Here is a 22,304-nt window from a genome sequence, read left to right on the forward strand (position 1 = left end):
TGGGGAGGAGGGCCACCACGGCAAAGGAAGCCTCTGAGAGGGGCCCCCATCGTGGCCCAGGACCCAGCTACCCATCCCCCGCCCCCGAGGCCAAGGGCCCCTCTGTGTGCTGTCCCTGCTCTGCCCACCACCCACGCCTTGCGCTGCCTCCCAGCTGGGGGTGGGGGGTGTGTCTGTGTCCCCGGCCACACTGTGGACTCCTGGGCCCTCGCCTTCTTCCTCTTGGTCTCTCGCAGCCGCTGGCTCAGAGGAGGGTCTGGACAGACAAACGGATGAGTGAGCCACCCTTGACTCTGCTTTCCAGAGCAACCTAGGAGCGTTTAGGACAGAGCGCGTGGGGGGAGAGCGGGGCTGAATTCCAACGCAGAACAGAACACCTCGCAGTCATCACTGGGGAAGCAGCACTTCCTTTATTGCCCGTCCAGGGTCCGGGCAGCAGCCAAATAGGTCCCGTCTGCAGCCTGGCGGCGGCGGGTACACTGAGGGGCCGGGCACGCGGGGGGGTGCCGGCGGGCAAGCGGACGCCCACAGACGTCTCGTGGGAACTCACGGCCGTCTGAACGGCCTCTGCTGGCTCGCCCGCCCCCAGCCCAGGGCGCGTGCATCGTCACACAACGCATTCCAAAGCTTGCGCGGCGAGACATCCAACAGCGGAGTGAGCTGGTTCTAAGCGAGCAGGGAAGGGGGTTTCCTGGAATATGCCGGACTCCGCCGGAAACAGGGAAACTACCTTCCCCAGGAAGCAGCAGCAGGATAGGAGCTGAACCCCAAACGACTTCTGCACCCACAGCCGTCACAGCCCCTTCTGCAAGCAGCAGCTGTGTTCGCAAGGGCCTCGCGGGCCGGGATCTCGAGGAACGCGTGTCTAACGAGGACCCTCAGGAGCGCAGGGCCTCGTGGGGAGTCCGGACGCCGCCTCTGCCGCCGAGGTTCTGGGGCGCCGGCACGTTTGGGGCCCCGCTCTGGGAGGGCTGTGTGAGGGTGGGGCCCCGCCGCGCTCAGGCACCTCTGCTCTGCTCTCGGTGCTGTGAATCAAGGTGGACACACGTGCCCTCACGGTGGCGGCTTCGCAGGGCCTCCTTTCGTCTGTCCGTCTGTCCTCGCTTGGTGGTGGGCCCGGGTGCAGGTTCATCCCGCCCTCTGGGTCCTGCTCCAGCAGGCCCAGCTCCGTCCTTGCTGTGGACGTGGTCACCGCTCTGGCGCCCGGCCTGGCGCCCGCAGTCTCCGCCGGCTCCCCGGCCCCCTTGTCCTCTGGGGAGAAGCTTTCTGGGGCATCGAAGAACGTGACCGCTTGTTCTTGGAGTTTTTGCTCTGCCAGAGCTGCCTCGTCTTCAGAGCTTTTGCTTTTCTCGGTGTGAGAGGAGGAGAACCCTAATTTGGGAAATCGAAACCAGCCCGCCTTCTCGGGCTTCTTAGGTGGCTCTGCCTCGGGCCGTGCCCCAGGCTGTGTCTGGACGGGAGCCAACGAGCGGGCTTCATCTTTGGAATGAGCACGTGTCTCTTCGGCAGAGGAAGAAAACCCAGTGCTCGGAAGCCAGAACCTGAACAGCCCGGAAGATCTTTTACCCTCTGGTTTCTCTTCTGGAGCCCTGCCTTCCTCTGCCAGGCAGGCAGCTGCCTCCTGGCTCTCGTCTTCAGGGGGAAATTCGAGAATTTCTGCAGCCTCCTCGTCGTCCGAGCAGCTGTCGGCACCCTGGTGGCCAGAGTGCACTTTGGGCGTGAATGTTGGCCGTCCAGGCACGTTGACACTGGACGAGATCACTTCAAACGGTTCTCCGGTGTCCGGCTGCAGATCTCCAGAAGCGGGGTCTGCTCCCGGGGTAGCTTGTTTGGAAGCCTCCTGCAGGCCCTCCCTCAGCCGGGAGTCTCGGACACGCACCTGCGTGCGGGGCTCCGGCATCGTCACCTTTAGCAACGAGAACCCATAAGAAGCCGTTTGGGTCTCGGAGGCGGGGATCTCCAATTGCCGCACGACCCGGGTGGAAATAGCCTCGGGTCCTGAGAGGTCAGCCAACTCTGCCGTCACCCTGCTGTGGACGGCGACCTCGGGGCTCTCTCCCTGCGCGTGCTGAGTGCGCATTCTGACCTTGGAAATGGGGGAAGCTTCCGGGGAGAAGTCAAGGGTCATGGGCTGCTCCCCGGGGGTCCCAGCACCTGCCTTCAGGATGCTGGCAGCCCAGACTCCCGGGCTTTCCTCGTGCAGGGCGTGGGCAAGGCTGCTCGCTGGGCACCGCACTTCCGTCACGGCGGGGATAAAGATGTCAGCCTCGCAGCTGGGGTCGGGAAAGGCGGACCTTGGCACGCTTATCCTGGGCAGTTTGACAGTTACCACGGAGCCTTCCCAGGGCTGACCCATGTTAACGACAGAAACCTGGGACGGCCCGTCGGTCCTGGACGCCTTCAGTTTAATGGGGCCTTCAGGCTGGGAGGACCGTTCCTCTGCCCTCCCCTCCCCCGCAGCAAGGTCCAGTCCTGCAGGACCAGCAGGAGGAGCCGTGCCCATTTCTCCCAGTGGAGCCTGGGTTCCTGAAAGTCTGCCGCTGGGCATCTGAAGAGGCAGGGAGCCTTCGCCTGGACGGACCCTGACCTCGGAAGGGGAAAGGTCCGCAGCGGGCACCCCTGCAGCAGAGAGGTGCGGCTCTGAGCCTTTTTCCTCAAGGTTTCTCTTTAGAATGTCTGCGTCTGCGTAGGACGCGAGCTCCGCAGCTGCCTCGTCTGCCCCTGCCTCTGGGGGCTGCAGGGACATAGCTTCTTCCACCTCTGACCCAGGAACCCCCTGACCCTTGACTGGAGCTGGCCTTTCTCCTTCCCTCAGTGCGCTGGCGGCAGGCGCGGGCACTGGCGCCCCCCGAGCCCCAGCCGCCCCCCTCTCCTTGGCGGGGCGCCGGATGCTGGGCCGGTGGAGCGTGGGCACCCTGAACCAGCCCCCAGGCGAGGCCGCGGTCTCCACCGCAGGGACGTCCACATTTGCTGGGCTGCAGGACGGCTGCTGGGGGTCTCCTACTGAGGGGGCCGTCGCCTCGCCGAGAGGCTGGCTTGCCGAGCCGTCCCGAAGCCCGTGCCCTTGGCTGCTGTGTCCCAGAGACGGAGGGCCACCAGCAGACGAGCTCACCCCCACCTTGGCCTTGCTGGGTCTGAGGTCGGGTCTGGCAAAGTCCAAAAGGGGAGCGGGGGCCTGTGGCAGACGGAGGTCCGCGCCCGCTCCTTCTGGGGGGCCGACCACCGTGCCGGTGCCCCCAGCACCAGCTGCACCACCAGCCCTCTCTGTGGCACAGGCGCCACCGCCCGCCGGGGGCCTAGAGCGTGGAGCAGCGGGGTCTCCCCGTGGCAGGCCGGGCCCTCCCTCTGGAGCGGGCGCTGTGGGAGGCGCGTGTTCCAGCACGGCGCAGCCAGGCGACTTCATGCCTCTCCCCTCTCCGTCCTTGTCCGGAAGCGCGTCCACTGCCACCTCCGCTGCAGACACAGGACACCCAGGGGGCATGCCCTTGGGACCCGTGTCCACAGCCACGCCGAGCTCTGCGGTGTCCAGGCTGCGTTCAGGGTCCCCTGGGGGCACCGTCCCCTTCTTTGGGGACCACATGAATGACGGAAGCTTGATCCACGGCATTTTTAAGGGACTGTCTTTCCCTCCACGTTCAGTATCTTTAGCTGGGGTCTCACCTGCAGCCACTGCCGACGGCCCCGCGCTGCACGGCACGGCTGTGGAGTCCAGGCCCCGGGCAGGGCCAGTAGTGGATAGAGAGGGGGCACAATCCCCGGCACCGGCCTCCACCTCTGCATCGGCTGCTTCTGGGACAGAAAACCCGAACTTTGGTGGATGAAACTTAGGAAAACTCACCCGACCGTACGATGCAAGAAACATGGGGTCCACAGGGCCTGCGGGACAGTCAGTCTGGGACACTGAAACTCTCTCCTGGGCTGGGAGACGGGCAGAACTTTCTGTGCTGGGAAGATGGGCATCGTTCTGGGAACAAGGGGCTGCTTCCAGAGGGAGCTCCGGGGGGACGGCGGCTCCGGGGAGAGTCACCTGGTATTTTGTGAGTATGATGCCCTCGGCAGGAGACAGAGAGGCAGGCTCGGCATGGGTACCACTGAGATCAAGGCTGCCAGAAAAACCAGGCCAACCCAACCAGGGAAGAGGCACGGACGGCTCCCTGGTGGCCGAATCCTGCGTCAAAGATCCACCACCACTAAATTCTGAGAACGTGACAGAGGTACTTGGGGGCAGAGAAACCCCAAAATTAACATCTACTGGTGCAGAACTTTTGAAGGATTTGCCAGATGAAGAGAAGAATTTGGGAATTTTAAAATGTGATTTTTTGATTTGGATATTACCTCCGCCTTCCATCTTAATGTTTCTAACTCTGGCGGCCACCTCTTTGTCTCCAAGGGACACGTCGCCCTCCAGCTTGCTGCCCGCGGCCTGGGTGTCCACCTCCACGCTGGGCAGTGACACCTCCACGCCGGGGGCCGTCACCTCGCCCTTGTCGTCCTTCAAGTCCACTTTGGGCCCCTTGATGTCCACCTGGGGGGCCTTGATGTCCATCTTGGGCACCTTGATGCTGGGCATCTGCACCCTGGGCAGGTAGCCCTTGAGCCCGATTCCCGTTGCTGCTTCCTTGGGCTCCGCTTCGGGAAGATGGCCCTCCGGGAGCTTCACGCCCACCTCGGCAGCCTTGACGTCCAGCTCGGCGGAGGGCTGCACGATGCTGAGGTCACTGGTCTTCACGTCGGCCTGCAGAGAGGGCCGGGTCACTTCGGCCTGGGCCTTGGGCACGGACACCTCCACGGCGGCCTCGACGGACTTGCTGGGCGCCGACACCCCGAAGGACGGCATCTTGAACTTGGGCATTTTGAACTGGCTGTCTCTGGCGGCCACCTCCTTGTCCCCCATGGACACGTCGCCCTCCAGCTTGCTGCCCACGGCCTGGGTGTCCACCTCCACGCTGGGCAGCGACATCTCCATGTCAGGGGCCGTCACCTCACCCTTGGCGTCCTTCAGGTCCAGTTTGGGCCCCTTGATGTCCACCTTGGGCACCTTCATGCTGGGCATTTTCACCTTGGGCGGGTGGCCTTTGGGTCCAATTCCTGCTGCCGCTTCCTTGGGCTCCGCTTCGGGATGGTGGCCCTCGGGGAGTTTCACGCCCACCTCGGCGACCTTGACCTCCAGCTCAGCGGAGGGCTGCACGATGCTGAAGTCACTGGTCTTGACGTCGGCCTGCACCGAGGGCAGAGTCACCTCGGCCTGGGCTTTGGGCACAGACACCTCCACAGCGGCCTCGACGGACTTCCTGGGCGCCGACACCCCAAAGGACGGCACCTTGAACTTGGGCATTTTGAATTTGCTGTCTCTGGCGGCCACCTCCTTGTCCCCCAGGAACATGTCGCCCTCCAGCTTGGTGCCCGCGGCCTGGGTGTCCACCTCCACGCTGGGCAGTGACACCTCCATGTTGGGGGCTGTCACCTCACCTTTGGCCTCCTTCAGGTCTAGTTTGGGCCCCTTTATGTCCACCTTGGGCACCTTGATGCCGGGCTTCTGCACCTTGGGCATGTGGCCCTTCAGTCCAATTCCTGCTGCCGCTTCCTTGGGCTCTGCCTCGGCAATGTGGCCATCTGGGAGCTTCATGCCCTCCTCGGCGGCCTTGACCTCCAGCTCGGCGGAGGGCAGCTCGATGTTGAGGTCACTGGTCTTGCCGTCGGCCTGCACCGAGGGCAGGGTCACTTCGGCCTGGGCCTTGGGCACGGACACCTCCACGGTGGCCTTGACTGACTTGCTGGGCGCTGACACCCCAAAGGACGGCATCTTGAACTTGGGCCTTTTGAACTTGCTGTCTCTGGCAGCCACCTCCTTGTCCCCAAGGGACACGTCGCCCGCCAGCTTGGTGCCCGTGGCCTGGGTGTCCACCTCCACGCTGGGCAGTGACACCACCACATCGGGGGCCGTCACCTCGCCCTTGGTGTCCTTCAAGTCCAGTTTGGGCCCCTTGATGTCCACCTGGGGGGCCTTGATGTCCACCTTGGGCACCTTGATGCTGGGCATCTGTACCCTGGGCAGGTGGCCCTTGAGCCCGATTCCCGTTGCTGCTTCCTTGGGCTCCGCTTCGGGAAGATGGCCCTCTGGGAGCTTCACGCCCCCCTCGGCAGCCTTGACCTCCAGCTCGGCGGAGGGCTGCTCGATGTTGAGGTCACTGGTCTTGCCGTCGGCCTGCACCGAGGGTAAGGTCACCTCGGACTGGGCCTTGGGCATGGACACCTCCACGGTGGCCTTGACTGACTTGCTGGGCGCCGACAACCCGAAGGACGGCATCTTGAACTTGGGCATTTTGAACTGGTTGTCTCTGGCGGCCACCTCCTTGTCCCCAAGGGACACGTCGCCCTCCAGCTTGGTGCCCGCGGCCTGGGTGTCCACCTCCACGCTGGGCAGTGACACCTCCACGTCAGGGGCCGTCACCTCGCCCTTGGTGTCCTTCAGGTCCACTTTGGGCCCCTTGATGTCCACCTGGGGGGCCTTGATGTCCACCTTGGGCACCTTGATGCTGGGCATCTGCACCCTGGGCAGGTGGCCCTTGAGCCCGATTCCCGTTGCTGCTTCCTTGGGCTCCGCTTTGGGAAGATGGCCCTCTGGGAGCTTCAGGCCCACCTCGGCAGCCTTGACGTCCAGCTCTGTGGAGGGCTGCTCGATGCTGAGGTCACTGGTCTTCACGTCGGCCTGCAGAGAGGGCCGGGTCACTTCGGCCTGGGCCTTGGGCACGGACACCTCCACGGCGGCCTCGACGGACTTGCTGGGCGCTGACACCCCGAAAGACGGCATCTTGAACTTGGGCATTTTGAACTTGCTGTCTCTGGCGGCCACCTCCTTGTCCCCCATGGACACGTCGCCCTCCAGCTTGCTGCCCGCGGCCTGGGTGTCCACCTCCACGCTGGGCAGTGACACCTCCATGTCAGGGGCCGTCACCTCACCCTTGGCCTCCTTCAGGTCCAGTTTGGGCCCTTTGATGTCCACCTTGGGCACCTTGATGCTGGGCATCTGCACCTTGGGCAGGTGGCCCTTCAGTCCAATTCCCGCTGCCGCTTCCTTGGGTTCTGCTTCTGCAATATGGCCCTCTGGGAGCTTCACGCCCACCTCGGCGGCCTTGACCTCCAGCTCGGCGGAGGGCAGCTCGATGCTGAGGTCACTGGTCTTCACGTCGGCCTGCACCGAGGGCAGGGTCACCTCGGCCTGGGCCTTGGCCACGGACACCTCCACGGGGGCCTTGACGGACTTGCTGGGCGCCGACACCCCGAAGGACGGCATCTTGAACTTGGGCATTTTGAACTTGCTGTCTCTGGCGGCCACCTCCTTGACCCTAAGGGACACGTCGTCCTCCAGCTTGCTGCCCGCGGCCTGGGTGTCCACCTCCACGCTGGGCAGTGACACCTCCACGTCAGGGGCCGTCACCTCACCCTTGGCGTCCTTCAGGTCCAGTTTGGGCCCCTTGATGTCCACCTTGGGCACCTTCATGCTGGGCATCTGCACCTTGGGCAGGTGGCCTTTGAGTCCGATTCCCGCTGCCGCTTCCTTGGGCTCCGCTTCAGGAAGGTGGCCCTCCGGGAGCTTCACGCCCACCTCAGCGACCTTGACCTCCAGCTCAGCGGAGGGCAGCTCGATGCTGAGGTCACTGGTCTTGCCGTCGGCCTGCACCGAGGGCAGAGTCACCTCGGCCTGTGCCTTGGGCACGGACACCTCCACGGTGGCCTTGACGGACTTGCTGGGCGCCGACACCCCGAAGGATGGCATCTTGAACTTGGGCATTTTGAACTTGCTGTCTCTGATGGCCACCTCCTTGTCCCCCAGGAACACGTCGCCCTCCAGCTTGCTGCCCGCGGCCTGGGTGTCCACCTCCACGCTGGGCAGTGACACCTCCACATCAGGGGCCATCACCTCGCCTTTGGCGTCCTTCAGGTCCAGTTTGGGCCCCTTGATGTCCACCTTGGGCACCTTGATGCTGGGCATCTGCCCCTTGGGCAGGTGGCTCTTGAGTCCAATTCCCGCTGCTGCTTCCTTGGGCTCCGCTTCGGGAAGGTGGCCCTCTGGGAGCTTCACGCCCACCTCGGCGGCCTTGACCTCCAGCTCGGCGGAGGGCAGCTCGATGCTGGGGTCACTGGTCTTCACGTCGGCCTGCACCGAGGGCAGGGTCACTTCGGCCTGGGCCTTGGGCACGGACACCTCCACGGCGGCCTCGACGGACTTGCTGGGCGCCGACACCCCGAAGGACGGCATCTTGAACTTGGGCATTTTGAACTTGCTGTCTCTGGCGGCCACGTCCTTGTCCCCAAGGGACACGTCGCCCTCCAGCTTGGTGCCCATGGCCTGGGTGTCCACCTCCACGCTGGGCAGTGACACCTCCACGCCGGGGGCCGTCACCTCGCCTTTGGCGTCCTTCAGGTCCAGTTTGGGACCCTTGATGTCCACCTTGGGCACCTTCATGCTGGGCATCTGCACCTTGGGCAGGTGGCCTTTGAGTCCAATTCCCGCTGCCGCTTCCTTGGGCTCTGCTTCTGCAATGTGACCCTCTGGGAGCTTCACGCCCACCTCGGCAGCCTTGACCTCCAGCTCGGCGGAGGGCAGCTCGATGCTGAGGTCACTGGTCTTCACGTCGGCCTGCACCGAGGGCAGGGTCACTTCGACCTGGGCCTTGGGCACGGGCACGGACACGTCCACGGCGGCCTCGACGGACTTGCTGGGTGCCAACACCCCGAAGGACGGCATCTTGAACTTGGGCATTTTGAACTTGCTGTCTCTGACTGCCACCTCCTTGTCCCCAAGGGACACGTCGCCCTCCAGCTTGGTGCCCATGGCCTGGGTGTCCACCTCCACGCTGGGCAGTGACACCTCCACTTCGGGGGCCGTCACCTCGCCCTTGGTGTCCTTCAAATCCAGTTTGGGCCCCTTGATGTCCACCTTGGGCACCTTCATGCTGGGCATCTGCACCTTGGGCAGGTGGCCTTTGAGTCCAATTCCCGCTGCCGCTTCCTTGGATTCTGCTTCCGCAATGTGGCCCTCTGGGAGCTTCACGCCCTCCTCGGCGGCCTTGACCTCCAGCTCGGCGGAGGGCAGCTCAATGCTGAGGTCACTGGTCTTGACGTTGGCCTGCACCGAGGGCAGGGTCACTTCGGCCTGGGCCTTGGGCACGGACACCTCCATGGCGGCCTCGTCGGACTTGCTGGGCGCTGACACCCCAAAGGATGGCATCTTGAACTTGGGCATTTTGAACTTGCTGTCTCTGGCGGCCACCTCCTTTTCCCCAAGTGACATGTCACTCTCCAGCTTGGTGCTCGCAGCCTGGGTGTCCACCTTCACGTTGGGCAGTGATACCTTCACTTCGGGGGCCATCACCTCGCCCTTGGCATCCTTCAGGTCCACTTTGGGCCCCTTGATGTCTACCTGGGGTGCCTTGATGTCCCCCTTGGGCACCTTGATGCTGGGCGCCTGCACCTTCGGCAGGTGGCCCTTGAGTCCGATTCCCGCGGCCGCTTCCTTGGGCTCCGCTTTGGGAATGTGGCCCTCTGGGAGCTTCACGCCCACCTCGGCGGCCTTGACCTCCAGCTCGGCAGAAGGCAGCTTGATACTGAGGTCACTGGTCTTGACATTGGCCTGCACCGAGGGTAGGGTCAACTCGGCCTGGGCCTTGGGCACGGACACCTCCACGGCGGCCTCGACAGACTTTCTGGGTGCTGACACCCCAAAGGACGGCATCCTGAACTTGGGCATTTTGAACTTGCTGTCTGTCTCTAGTCCATATTTGCCTTTTATGTCTGTCTCTGATGTTACTACTGTGGTGCTGCTTTCCTTTTCCTTCTCCATTTCCTGGAGTTGTGTCACTTTGTCTCCTTTTGCCTCCTTTGCTGGTGACCACCCAAAGGAGGGCAGCTTGAGCTTTAGCATTTTCGTCTTTCCCTCCTTCTCCTCCGTGTGCGGGTCCCCCGCCTCGCTGTCCTCTTCTCCCTTCCGGGCTGCATCTTCCTCCGTGTCTCCTCCCGCTTGTGCTGGCAGAGCATCCTGATGGACTGGGGGTTGTCTGGTCCTGTGCGCTTCTGCTTCACCTGCGTCCTCCCCCTTGGCCTCCGCGTCCTCACCAGAGACCCTTCTCTGCCATGGTCCCCCCTGGAGAGCTGTCGTGTCCCCTTCTTTCTCGAGCACTTCTTCTTTGTAAAGTCCAAACTTGGGTGGCTTTAAAATGGGTATGCGGACGTGGAATTCTGGCTGGTGGTTTTGGTGGCTGCCTCGGCCTGCTGAGTCTTGCAGAGACAGTCTGGCAATGCCGATCTCCAGCGCCTGCGTGCCTTCCCTGGCCCCCTCCCCGCTCTGTCTTGGGGCTGGGCCGGCCCCTTCCCCCGGGGCTCCCTCACTGGGGAGGCCGGGCTCCATGGTGGGGTCGGCCTCCTCTGGCACCCCTGCCGTCCTGTCCTCTCTCCCGCCATGTGCGGCAGCCCTGGCGGCCTTGCGCCCGGCATCCCAGGGCCCCGTCTCCACCAGGACCCCAGCCTGGACTGTCCCACCGTGGGCTCCCCTGCCCGACAGCCCCTTCCCTGAGCCCACCCGGAATCTCAGGTTTGGGAAACTTCTCTTCCGCTGGCTGCCCGGCCCTGCTCCTGGCACCTGCTCCTCTTCCGTGAGCTGGGCCTCCGTGTCTGTGCTCGTGGGGGGCAGGTCAGGCACGTCCCCTCGCTCGTAGGCCTCCGAAGAGCTGTGTGACCTCCGGGGCCCGGGCCCACGCTTGCTCTTCAGAGCTTGGAACTTGGGCCAGGAGAGCCGCTCCCTCTGGGGCTGCCTGCCTCTGCCCTCCCTGGGCTTGGAGACGAGCCTCTCCTGGTCTCCGTCCTCCTGCAACGTCTTCGTGGGGGTCTCCGTGCACCCGTCGGCGATATCCTGGTCCTGAAACAGGGAGAGAGAACCTTTTGGCCCCCCGTACAGGGAGTCGGAGGCAGGGGCTCGGGGGATGGGAGCGGGCAGTGGGGGTCCCATCCCAGCCTCAGCCTGGGCACCAGGAGCCCGGCCAGGGCCCAGCTTTGCAGGGCCACGCAAACTCACCTGCTCCTTGCTGTCCCTTGAGCCACGCTGAGCGCCGCCGGAAGCTCCCTCCTCGTCCTCCCTGGCAGGAAGTTTCCGTTTGATTGTGAACTGAACCTTGTAAGGCTCTGAGTACTGAAGGATTTTCAGAGCATCTTCATATTTAATGTCGTCAAAGAAGATGGTTGTGCTGAGCAACTGATCCCCTAGACAAAGACAGAGCGGCCCCCGCCCTTTAGTGTCCCGGACCTCGTCGGGCCTCACGGGAGGGGTCCACAGGGGTGCGTGACCGAGAAGGCGACCCCGCTCGGGCTGCCCGGCCCCTTCCTCCTCTTGAGCCCCGGGTGGGAAGGAGCCCCCATTTCCAAGCAGAAAACCTGTTAGAGCGAGTGGCCCCAGCCTGGACACAGCTAAGCAGTCTCTAGGGGCTCATCTGAGTCCACTGTGGCCTGTCCCCCTCCAGGCCCCCCTAACCTGATGGGACCACGGGGACATGGGGATGGGGCCATGCTGAGTCCACTGTGGCTCGTCCCCCTCAGGCCCCCCCCCATCCTGATGGGACCACGGGGACATGGGGATGGGGCCATGGCACCTTCTCTCAGGCTGAAGAGCTTGGCAGCTGAGGACTCCTTCAGCACTTGCTTGACAAAGATCCCCTGGTCCCCGCCGCCCGTGACAATGTAGCCACTGGCTCCGGCCTCCACCTTGGTCTTCAGTGTCCCACCCGTCGCCTCCTGCGTGGACTAGGGCGGAAGCACATCAGGCCTTAGTGAGCATACGCCTATCCCCCAGTGGGCGTGGGTGCTGGGAGGTTGCCGCCTCTGAGGCCAGGGACCCCAGAGTCCTCCCATCGTTGGGCAGCTGAGCCCGGGCGCAGGGTCCAGGCTCCGCGGGAAGCCAGCTGCAGCCGCCTCAGTTGGGAGCAGCCTCCCTTGTCCCCGTCCCCACCTGCCAGGACTCAGGAGCAGCCCGGCCCCGGCCATCCGGGCCCAGCGGGGCTTGGCAAGCAGAGGGGAGAGTCTTCTGCTTGCACGTGGCCAAAGCGTTCCTTTATCAGCTCCTGGTTCACCAGCACACTCACTCCAAGCACCCGTCACATACAAGGCAGCCGGCGCTCAGACCAAGGCGGCTCATAAATGCCGAGGAAAATACCGGAAACGGCAGGGCCAGCCTGACCTCGGACACGACAGCTCCTCTGGGTCTGGGAGAGCATTAGAATTGCTGGGGCCGCCAATGACAGCAGGCAGCGCACCCTCCTGGCTGGGAGCCTACAGAACCCAGCCCCTTCCGTGGCCTTGGATGCAGCAGGCAGCAGCCGTACCCACTGTACAGCTGAGAACACTGAGGTCCGTGCACCCGGGTCCATCTGGTCAGCAGTCTGGGCCCTTCACCATGAGAGTAGAGGGGTCTGGGGGAGGCCTGGACCAGTGTTCTGGAGGCCCTACCCACCCCCAGGCCTGATGAGGGAGGTGGCACGCCCTTCCCCAGGGCACAGGGGCACGCTGACAGCTTTCCGGCTCCTCGCCTTCTCGCTCTGGCCCTGGCTTCCCCCGCTGGAGCCCGTGTGGACGGGCCGCCCCCCCACATCAGCTCCCGGCACACCCACCTCCAGGCGGCTCATCCTGGAATGCGTCTGCGAATCCCCCGAATCCCGCTTCCACCAGGACCTCCGCCTCCTTGGCGTGTCTTCCTGCAGCAGCGACAGACAGCGGGTCACCCACCTGCCCCAGCCCAGGGGACGGGAGGGACTCGGGGAGGCCCCAGCTCAGGGGCTAGATCCCCCAGAGTGCACTGTGTGCAGGGGGAGCTGAGTTCCTCCAGGGGGAAGGTGACTCTGGGCCTTGGTGAGTCCCACAGGGCCCAGTCCTCGTGTCCGCAAGTAGAGGGGGCAAAAAAGAAACAGTACAAGAATGAGGCCTTTGGGACTTCCCTGGCCGTCCAGTGGTTAGGACTCTGTGCTTCCACTGCAGGGGCCGCGGGTTCGATCCCTGGTCAGGGAACTAAGATCCCACATGCCGCACAGCATGGCCAAAAGAAGTAAGTACGTAAACAATTCTGAAAAAAGAATGAGGCCTTTAGTAAACACACCTGGTCCATGCTTTCCCCCAGGTGTCTCCAGAGGCGGCCGCAGGACCCTGTCTGTGTCTCCTCGTCAGAGAGGGCACGTGTGTGCACGTATCCTGTGCCCCGTCGCACACAGGAGCACAAGGTCTGTTCCCCCCCCACACACACGTGTGCCATCTCAAGTGTGTCCTGGCCAGCTGATGGGAGGGCTCCAGTGAAGGACCGAGGAGTCAGAGAAGACAGCCGAGTGGACACCGCCGTGGCAGGGCAGTGTGGCTGCACAGGTGCGTGCGTGAGTTGCCCACACAGGGGGATGCAGGAGGCGTGGTCACCTGTGGCCGCACACCTGAGCCTTCCCTAAGCCTGTGGGTGTCTGTAGAGCAGGCTTACCGGGAGGCCGAAGCTGGCACCCTCAGTCACGTACTCGTAGACAGGCGAGGACCCCTGTGGCCGGGGCCGAATGATCTCATCCACAGACCCTTCAGTCACCTGGCAGGAGGAGAGAATCAGGTCACCCTCAGCCACTCGGGCTCTGCTCAAGTCCAGGAAAGGAGGGGGGTGGGGGCTACGAGTGGGGCACACATGCTCCCTGGACCTCACTTACACAGTGGTCCTCCTCGGTTTCTGCATCTGGCTCCTCAGGCTGCAACTGCCGGCCAGACACTGCAAAGGGAGAGGATGAGTCAGTGGGGCCTTGCAGGTGGGCAGAGCAGAGGGTGGAGCTGGGGGTAGGGGCCCAGGAGAGGCTGGATACCGCAGCGGTGGTGTAACCCTGGACACTGGGTCTGGGAGCACATGCAGGGGTCGGGGGAGGACCCACAGCCACTGAGCCGGGGGGGCTGCGAGATCAGGTGTGATGGCAGTGAGCCAGGATGGGGGGGGGCGGGCTCAGACAAGGTAGATGACTTCACAGATTTAGTCAAAGAAAGTTACTAAACAAACACACAAATAAAACAATAACTACAACCCTGATGGGGAGTCAGAATCCAGAGTTACTATAATATATAAACTATAATGTCCAGCATTCAACAGAAAACTACATGACATGCAAAGAAACAAGAAAGTATGATCCACACTGAGGAACAGAGCAGTTAATGGAAACAATCTTTGAATGTCCACAGCTGTTGGATTTGGCACAGACTCCAAAGCAACATTCATAAATTTATTCAAAAAAGTGAAGGAGGGGCTTCCCTGGTGGCGCAGTGGTTGAGAATCCACCTGCCGATGGAGGGGACACGGGTTCAAGCCCTGGTCTGGGAAGATCCCACATGCCACGGAGCAACTGGGCCCGTGAGCCACAACTACTGAGCCTGCGTGTCTGGAGCCTGTGCTCCGCAACAAGAGAGGCCGCGATAGTGAGAGGCCTGTGCACCACGATGAAGAGTGGCCCCCACTTGCCACAACAAGAGAAAGCCCTCGCACAGAAACGAAGGCCCAACACAGCCAAAAATAAATAAATAAATAAAACTGTAATTAAAAAAAAAAAAAAAGTGAAGGAGACCATGTTTAAAGAATTAATGAAAAATATGATGACAAGGGCCCAATGAAGAAAGAATGTCATAAAGAAACAGAAATTATATTAAGAAAAAGAAAAAAAAAAGCCAAATGGAAACTCTGAAGTTGAAAGTTTACTAGAGGGACTCAATAGCAGAGCTGAGATGCCAGTGGAAGGAAGCAAAAAACTTGTAGATTAGGGGAATTCCCTGGTGGTCCAGTGGTTAGGACTCGGCACTTTCACTGCCAGGGCGCAGGTTCAATCCCTGGTTGGGGAACTAAGATCCCTCAAGACACACAGTGCGCCAGAAAAAAAAAAAAAAAAGACCAAACAAAACAAAAAACCTGTAGATTGATAGAAATTGACCAATTTGAAGAACAAGGATTGAAGGAAAATGAATAAAGCCTCAGAGATCTGTGAGATGACATTAAGAACACCAATATATGTGTAGTTGAAGTCTCAGAAGGAAACGAGAGAGACAGAGAGAGAGGGAGGCAGAAAAAATGTTTGAAAGAATAATGGCTAAAAACAATCTACGGATCTCAGAAGCTCAACAAACCCCAGTAGGATAAACACAAAGGGATCCAGACCTAGACAATCACATCAAAATGTTCAAGGGAAAGAGAAAATTTTGAAAGCAACAAGAGAGAAATGGCCCATCACATTTAATAGTACAGCAATACAATTACTAGTCGACACCACGGAAACTAGAAAAAAGTGGAACAATATATTCAAATTGCTGAAAGAAAAACTTTGTTAACCATGAATTCTATATCTAGCGAACTGTCCTTCAAAAATAAAGGCAAGATAGGGACTTCCCTGGTGGCACAGTGGTTAAGAATCTGCCTGCCAATGCAGGGGACACAGGTTCAAGCCCTGGCCCAGGAAGATCCCACATGCCACAGAGCAACTAAGCCCATGTGCCACAACTACTGAGCCTGCGCTCTAGAGCCCACGTGCCACAACTACTGAAGCCCACGCGCCTAGACCCCATGCTCCACGACAAGAGAAGACACTGCAATGAGAAGCCCACGCACCACAATGAAGAGAGTAGCCCCCGCTCGCCGCAACTAGAGAAAGCCCCTGAGCAGCAATGAAGACCCTACGTGGCCAAAAATAAATAAATAAAATAAATAAATTTATTTAAAAAAAAAAGATGAAAAAGATGTGTAGCTAATAAGCCAATAGTGGAAATAAAATGCAATACTAAAAATACACATTGTTTTTATACATATATATAATGTATATAAATAATTTACATTAATATATAAATTTAATATATAATTAATTATAACGTATACATCTATATTAGTTTATAAATACAAAATTTATATTTATATATGTAATGTATGTTATTAAGTAATTATATACCTGTGTATATACTTAATTAATTCTAAAACAAGATAAGGAACCAGGGAAAGAGGAGCAAAGGATGGATGGAATAAAATAGAAAGCAATTAGCAAGATGGTAGGATTTAAACCAGCCATTTTGACAATACATTAAATATAAAAGGACTTAAAATTCCAATCAAAAAGGTAGAGATTATCAGATTAAATTTAAAAAGCAAACCCTGACTACATGCTATCTAGGAGAAATGGACTATAAATATAAAGAAGTTAAAAAAAAGGAAAGAAAAAATACATACAGTGCAAAAACTAATCATTTCATAATAATAAAGGGCACAATTCATTAAAAAAAATAACAAACCTAAGTCTGTATATACCTAATAACAGAGGCTAAAAGCACTGAAGTGAAAGCTGGCAAAAATGAAAGGACAAATAAGGCAAATCCATAATTACAATAGAGATTGTAACATTCCTCTCAGTAATCGATAACCTTACAAAACAGAATAGGTAAGAACAGTGATCCACCCATCAACCAATGAGACCACAGTGCAGATCACTCCTCCTGACAAGAGCAGAGTACACATTCATCTTAAGTGCACATGGGACATTCACCAAGATAGATCATATGCTGGCTCATTTAAATGTCTCAGTAAATTTAAAATAATTAAGACCATTTCAAATCAACTATGTATTTTCTCTGACTCTCAACGGAATCAAGACAGCATGGTATAACCACAAATATCAGTGAAAACGAATAGAAAGTCCAGAATAGTCCCACACTTTGTAAGATCAATTAATTTTTGACAAAGCAGCCAAATTATTTCAATAGAAAAATAATAGTCTTTTCAACAATGGTGCTGGGACAAGTGGATATTTATTTGGGGAAAAAAACCCTAGACCCTTACAACATAGCACATGTAAAAATTAACTCAAAATGAATCATAGAGCTAAATGTAAAACTTAAAACTATAAAACTTCTAGAAGAAAACAGAGGAGAAATTCTTCACCACCTTGGGGGAGGCAGTGTTTTCTTAGGCAGGATACAAAAGGTGTGAATCATAAAAGAAAATCTGATCAATCATATTTCATCATAATTAAATACTTCTCTTGAAAGACATTCTTTAGAAAATGAAAAGGCAATTCAGTATATCTGACAAAGAACTTGCATCCAGAAGAATTTCTGCAAATCAATAGAAAAAGACAAAAAATAAAAAACCTCAATTAAAAGTGGGCAAAAGATTTAAACAGACACTTCACAAAAGAAGGTGTACCAGTAAGCACGGAAAAGATGGTCAACTTCTTTAGTCGTCAGGGAAATGCAAATTATTAATAAAACCAATGGCACAAAACAAAGGTCCCAGAACCAGACTCATACAGATATAGCGCTGTGGGAAAGTAATTATATTTTCAGTCAGCAGTGTGAGGTCCACTGGAAATTCACAAGGAATAATATTGATCTCGACCCCTAGGTCAGACCCAGGAAGTATTAATTTCATGTGGATTGCAGATCCAAAGTTTAATGATACAGTTTCCAGAAGATAAACAGAAATGACACTGGGGATAGGGGAACAATTCTTAACCAGGACACAGACAACACTAGCCCTAAAGGAAACAACTGATTAATTGTTAAAATTATTAAATTAGGGGCTTCCCTGGTGGCGCAGTGGTTAAGAGTCCGCCTGCCAATGCAGGGGACACGGGTTCGAGCCCTGGTCCGGGAAGTAAGAGCCCACATGATGTGCAGCATCGCCAAAAAAAACAGTAGAATGAAAAAACCTTGGGAGTCTCTGTCCGATGAACTGCGTCCACAGACAGTGTGGGTGAATTTCACAAACTTAGTGCGGCAATAAAGCTAGACTCAAACAGAACCCGCTGCACGAAGTTCACAGGTGCACTGGTGTTGGAAGTCCTCTGGGAGGGGGCAGACCAGAGGGGGAGAGGCCTCTGGTGGGGGTAAGGGGTACTGGTTCCACCAGTGTGTCCACTTTGGGAAAATGCATCCAGCTACACACACATGATTTGTACCTTTCTCCCAAAATGTTTAAATTCTACATAAAATGGAAATGAGGAAATTATAAACTTTATGCCAAAAAATCTGAAAATGTAGAGGAATTGGACATATTCCTAGAGAAACAACGCTGCGAGCACCGCACAAAGAGAAACAGGCTACGTAAATAGTCCTGTGATGGTTCAACAACCAAAGCCCTTCCTTAAAACCGGTCCACAAGCAACTCCAGGCCCAGCGCCCCCGGAACTGTACTCAGTACTCCAGGAGAAGCAGCCCAGGATCTCACACTAGGTCTGGCCCTGGGCTCAGCCTCAGCCTCTGTGGCTGTGACTGCATTGCTGGTGAGGAGGGGACACGGGTGCCCACTCCCAACCCACCGCAGCCAGCAGGGCTCAGAGCCGGGAGGGAATCCCTGTCCCACAGGCCGGGGAGCCGGCATGGGCACCAGGCACGTCCCTGTCCCCGTGCAGCACACGGGGGAAGCCCAGTCCTGGCGGGAGTGCAGGTTTGGCTGCTACTCTCTGGCCAATTTGCTGTGTGACCCTGAGCAAGCCTGTCCCTTCTCTGAGCCTTGATTTCCCCATGGATGTCAGAGGGCTACTCTGCCCACCCGGAAGCCCAGAGGGACCGCGGGGAGTGGGGGGGCGGCGCGGAGAGGGGGTTGTGGAGGAGGCGGGGTTGGGGGGGAGCGCGGCGGGGGGGGGGGGGAGCGAGTCCCAGGCTGATTCAGGCCCCGCCCGCGGGAGCGGTGGAGATCAGAGCCTGTTCCCCACCGAGCCCGCTGCCCTGCGCGGGAGCCAAGGGCAAGGGCAGCTGACCCCACTCTCTCCGGCCGCAGTTTCCCTTCCAGTTGTGCCGAGACCCTCACCCCCATCCCCAAAGTGGGCGCGCTGTGGGTGAGCGACGAGGAACCTGAGGCTGGGGGAGGGGAAGCCACTGGCCCGAGGTGGCTCAGCCCGCGGGGCGGCGCGGGGACTAGACGCGGCGGGCGGAGTCCAGGGTGGCCGCGCTCCCACCCCGGCCAGCCCGGGACCGGTCATTGCGGGGCTGCCTCTCCCACCCTGTGCCCGGCTGGGGGCGTCGGAGGGTCCCCACCAGCCTGGGCTCGGGGCTGCGGCAGCCGGCAGAGGGGCGGGGAGGTCTGCGGAGCTGCGGGGACGCGCCCAGAAAGGCAGCCCGGCCTCCCCTGAGCCCCGCAGCCTTCTCTGAGTCACAGCAAAACAAGGCCCGGACCGCCCTCCGCGCGGGGCAGGCAGGCGTGTCCCTGGGGGCGAGCGCGGCGGTCCGGGTCCGCCCAGACCTGGGGAGGCTCTGGACCGCGGCTGCTGGAGGAGGGGACCCCGAGCGGGTGTGCGGTCGGGCCAGCCAGCGGGGCCTTGGGCCGGGCGCTGTGTGCCAGGGGGGATGCGGTGGAAGGCCCCGAATTCGGGCGGGGACCCCCGGGCCCTGAGAAGCCGTACCCCCAGATCCGCTCCAGGGCAGGGGTGAGGAAAGGTGTTAACAGCCGGGAACCTGGGGGCGGGGGAGGCTCAGCCAGCCCTGCTCCAGCTGGACCACCGCTCCTGCCTCTGGGCCCCCACCCGGCCCAGTCCTGCCCTCCCAGCCACCCCCTTGGGTGCAAGAGCCCTACACCCAAGGTAGGAACAAAAAGCGGGGCTCAGGGAGGCGGGGACAGGCCTCGCCCAAGTTCAGACCGCTGGGAAGATGCCCGGCTGTGGTTTTAAGCTCAGGGTCCCTCTGCACCCTTAGGGCAGAACCCCAGGCTGGCTGGAGCCTGGCCCAGAGATGCACAAACAGGAAGGAGGAAATCCTGCCTGCCACGGGGCAAGGCTGCCAGCAGCCCTGCCAGCCTCAGACATGCCCCTGGGGAGGGAAAAGGAGGCACTCAAGTACCCCCCAGAGCACTGGCCTGCGAGCCCCCATGTCCTGGGGCCCCACCCCGAGAGCATGGGAGGTGTCCCAACAGCCTGCCTGGCCTGGCCGTGGCCCCGCAGTCGCCTCGGATAATGACTAATAAAATAAGGTCACCAAAGCCCCACTTTACAGAGAAGGATGTGGAGGTGACATGCTGAGCCAGGCCCAGCAGATCCCGCTGCTGGCACCTGGTACTTCGCCAAATGCCCTTCCCCCTCCTCCTCGAGGCTCAAGGCCCTGCTGTGGCCCCAGCCCCTCACCCTAACTCTTCCATGGCCTCAAACACTACCTAGCGGGGCACTTGGGGGAGGGGGGTTGGCACCACGTCAGCTGAAAAGCTTCACTCCCGGGAACTGTAATATTCCGGGGTGGGACCTCCAGGAAGTGAGTCTACGGAGGGGGCAGAGCCGAGGAGATGTGCGATGCTGGCTGAGGGGCACCAGGTGGAGGGGGACGCAGGAAGGGGGCATTTGCCTGGATGACTTCCCCATACTTACCTTGCCCTTTGGGCCCCGGACTGAGTTGGGGCCTCTCCCGCCAGCCCACAGCCAAGTGCGGCTTCTTAGGGGGCCCAGAGCAGGGCCACTCGTGGGTGTGGCAGTTTTGCTTAAACAGAACCCAAGTTTGCATCCAAACTGGCCGCTGCCAGGGCCCAGCTCCAGCCTCCAAGTGGGGCCGGGTGTGGGCGCAAGTTGGGGTGTCACGAGGGCCGCGGTGGGACTGGGGGGCTGTGAGAGCGGTGGGGAGGAGAGCTGCGAACAAAGGAGGGCCCTAGGTAGCGGCCTGAGTGTCCAGCCTTGCGTGCGCGCGCGCGTGCGTGTGTGTGTTTACGAGCACGAGGGCCTCTGCTCACGGGGTGTTCGTGCTTGTGCTGGGTGTGTGTGTGAATGTGCACAGCCGCAGCTGAGGCCCCCGGCCGGCCCAGGGAGCCGAGGGGGTGGGAGTCCCGGATGTAGGCTCCCTCCTCGGGGGACGCTGCCCTCGGGCTTGGAGCCCGGTGCCCACAGCACACGGGACGCTTGGCCTCACCCCATCCTGGAACCCCACGAGGAAAGTGCCGAGCTCTGCTGACTCGTCACGAGACTGTCAGACTTTCTGAAGCAACACCCACAGGCTCCTGTTCTGCCTCCAAGGCTTCGGGAAGCAGCCTCAGCCCGCCTGGGCCTGGGGGCCAGGACTCCTCACCCACCCCGCAGCCGCTGCCACTGCAGCCACCGCTGCGGCCAGGAGGTTTTCCCATCGCCCTCTCCGGCCTGTCGGTCTGCCTGGCCCGCCATCATCGGCAGCCTCCCCGGTCTGTGCCGCTGCTGCCTGGGCCCCAGACCTTCGGAGCTGACCTCCAGCGCAGGCTCTCGCCCGACCTCTGTCCCTTCCACACGCAGTTTCCTCCGCCATCTCACGGTCCAGCTTGGCCACCCTGTCATCACCTCTGGCCACTGCCTGGTCCCTGGTCCCTAGAACATTCTCACAAACGTTCAGAGCCCGGCACCCAGTAGGTGCATGCTAGTGCTGGGCATAGGTGGGCAGAGGAAGGGAAGGTGAGTCCCGCCCAGCCTGAGGGTGCAGCGGGGTCTCGAGGGCTGGGAGGGCCAGCAGGTGGGCCCGGCGCTTCTCCTCCTGCACCTGGAGACACCGAGACCTGAAGCAGGCACTCCAGTCCCCCACCTCCATGGGCCCGGCAGCCGAAAGGGGCGTCCCCACCTCCTGCCCACTCCAACAGGACCAGCGGGCCCGAGTCTCTTTCTGTCTGGGCTGAAAGGCCAGCACCTAGATGCCCAGCACAGTGTGACCCTGTGACAGGGCGGCCCACCACCACGGGCCCCCACCACCCACCTGGCACCTGCCCGTAAGCGTGTCTCAAGCGCCCTCCCGCCAACCCCCAGGGTTCCCAGTGCACCAAACGGCCATCTTCTGAGGACCCCCTGCAGGCCACACGGTCCAGCCTTGGGGATCTGCCTGTCCTGGGACTGAAATGGCCATGCTGGTGCCCTTGGGCAACCTCCAACATTGGCTGGAGCTGAAGCAGGGCAGAGTCAGGGAGATGCCCGGCCCAGCTCTGCCACCCCCCAACCCTGTGCCCCCACCCTCCACCTGCTGAGGTGGTCAGGTGCCCCAGGGCTAAACCCAGGAAGAAGGCAGGGGACAGGGGGCAGAGGGTGGGTACAGAAGACAGCGCAGCCGCTTACCGAACCCGACGTCCTCCCAACTTGCCCCGAAGTGAAGATCCCAGGTTTGCAGCTCCCTCTGGCCGTCCTCCCCACTCCTCCCCTCCACGGCCCCTCCCTCCACTGCCCCGCCCACAGGCCCCCTTCTCCGCGGGGCCCAGAGCCCGCCAAGCCCCCTTCGCCCTACCAGAGGGACTGGGCGGGTCCCCTTACAGGCCCCCGCAGCGGGGCCAGGCCCCCACCCCTCCCCCAGAGCGCCCC

The 22,304-nt window shown here is 59.9% G+C and overlaps 1 protein-coding gene across 1 annotated transcript; it reads right to left on the bottom strand.

Annotated features, from left to right (window-relative positions):
* Positions 1–433: 433 nt before the first annotated feature.
* AHNAK2 (AHNAK nucleoprotein 2) lies at positions 434–22,129 on the bottom strand. The gene is made up of 7 exons (XM_059915144.1): positions 22,065–22,129; positions 13,719–13,777; positions 13,505–13,603; positions 12,657–12,740; positions 11,643–11,793; positions 11,072–11,256; positions 434–10,915 (listed from the first exon to the last, which is right to left on the bottom strand). Exons 4-7 carry the CDS (start codon positions 12,669–12,671, stop codon positions 866–868), a joined length of 10,401 nt encoding a protein of 3,466 aa, XP_059771127.1. The 5' UTR covers positions 12,672–12,740; positions 13,505–13,603; positions 13,719–13,777; positions 22,065–22,129; the 3' UTR covers positions 434–865.
* Positions 22,130–22,304: the final 175 nt, after the last annotated feature.

This window comes from Balaenoptera ricei, chromosome 2 (assembly GCF_028023285.1).
Source record: "Balaenoptera ricei isolate mBalRic1 chromosome 2, mBalRic1.hap2, whole genome shotgun sequence".
Lineage (NCBI taxonomy): Eukaryota > Metazoa > Chordata > Mammalia > Artiodactyla > Balaenopteridae > Balaenoptera > Balaenoptera ricei.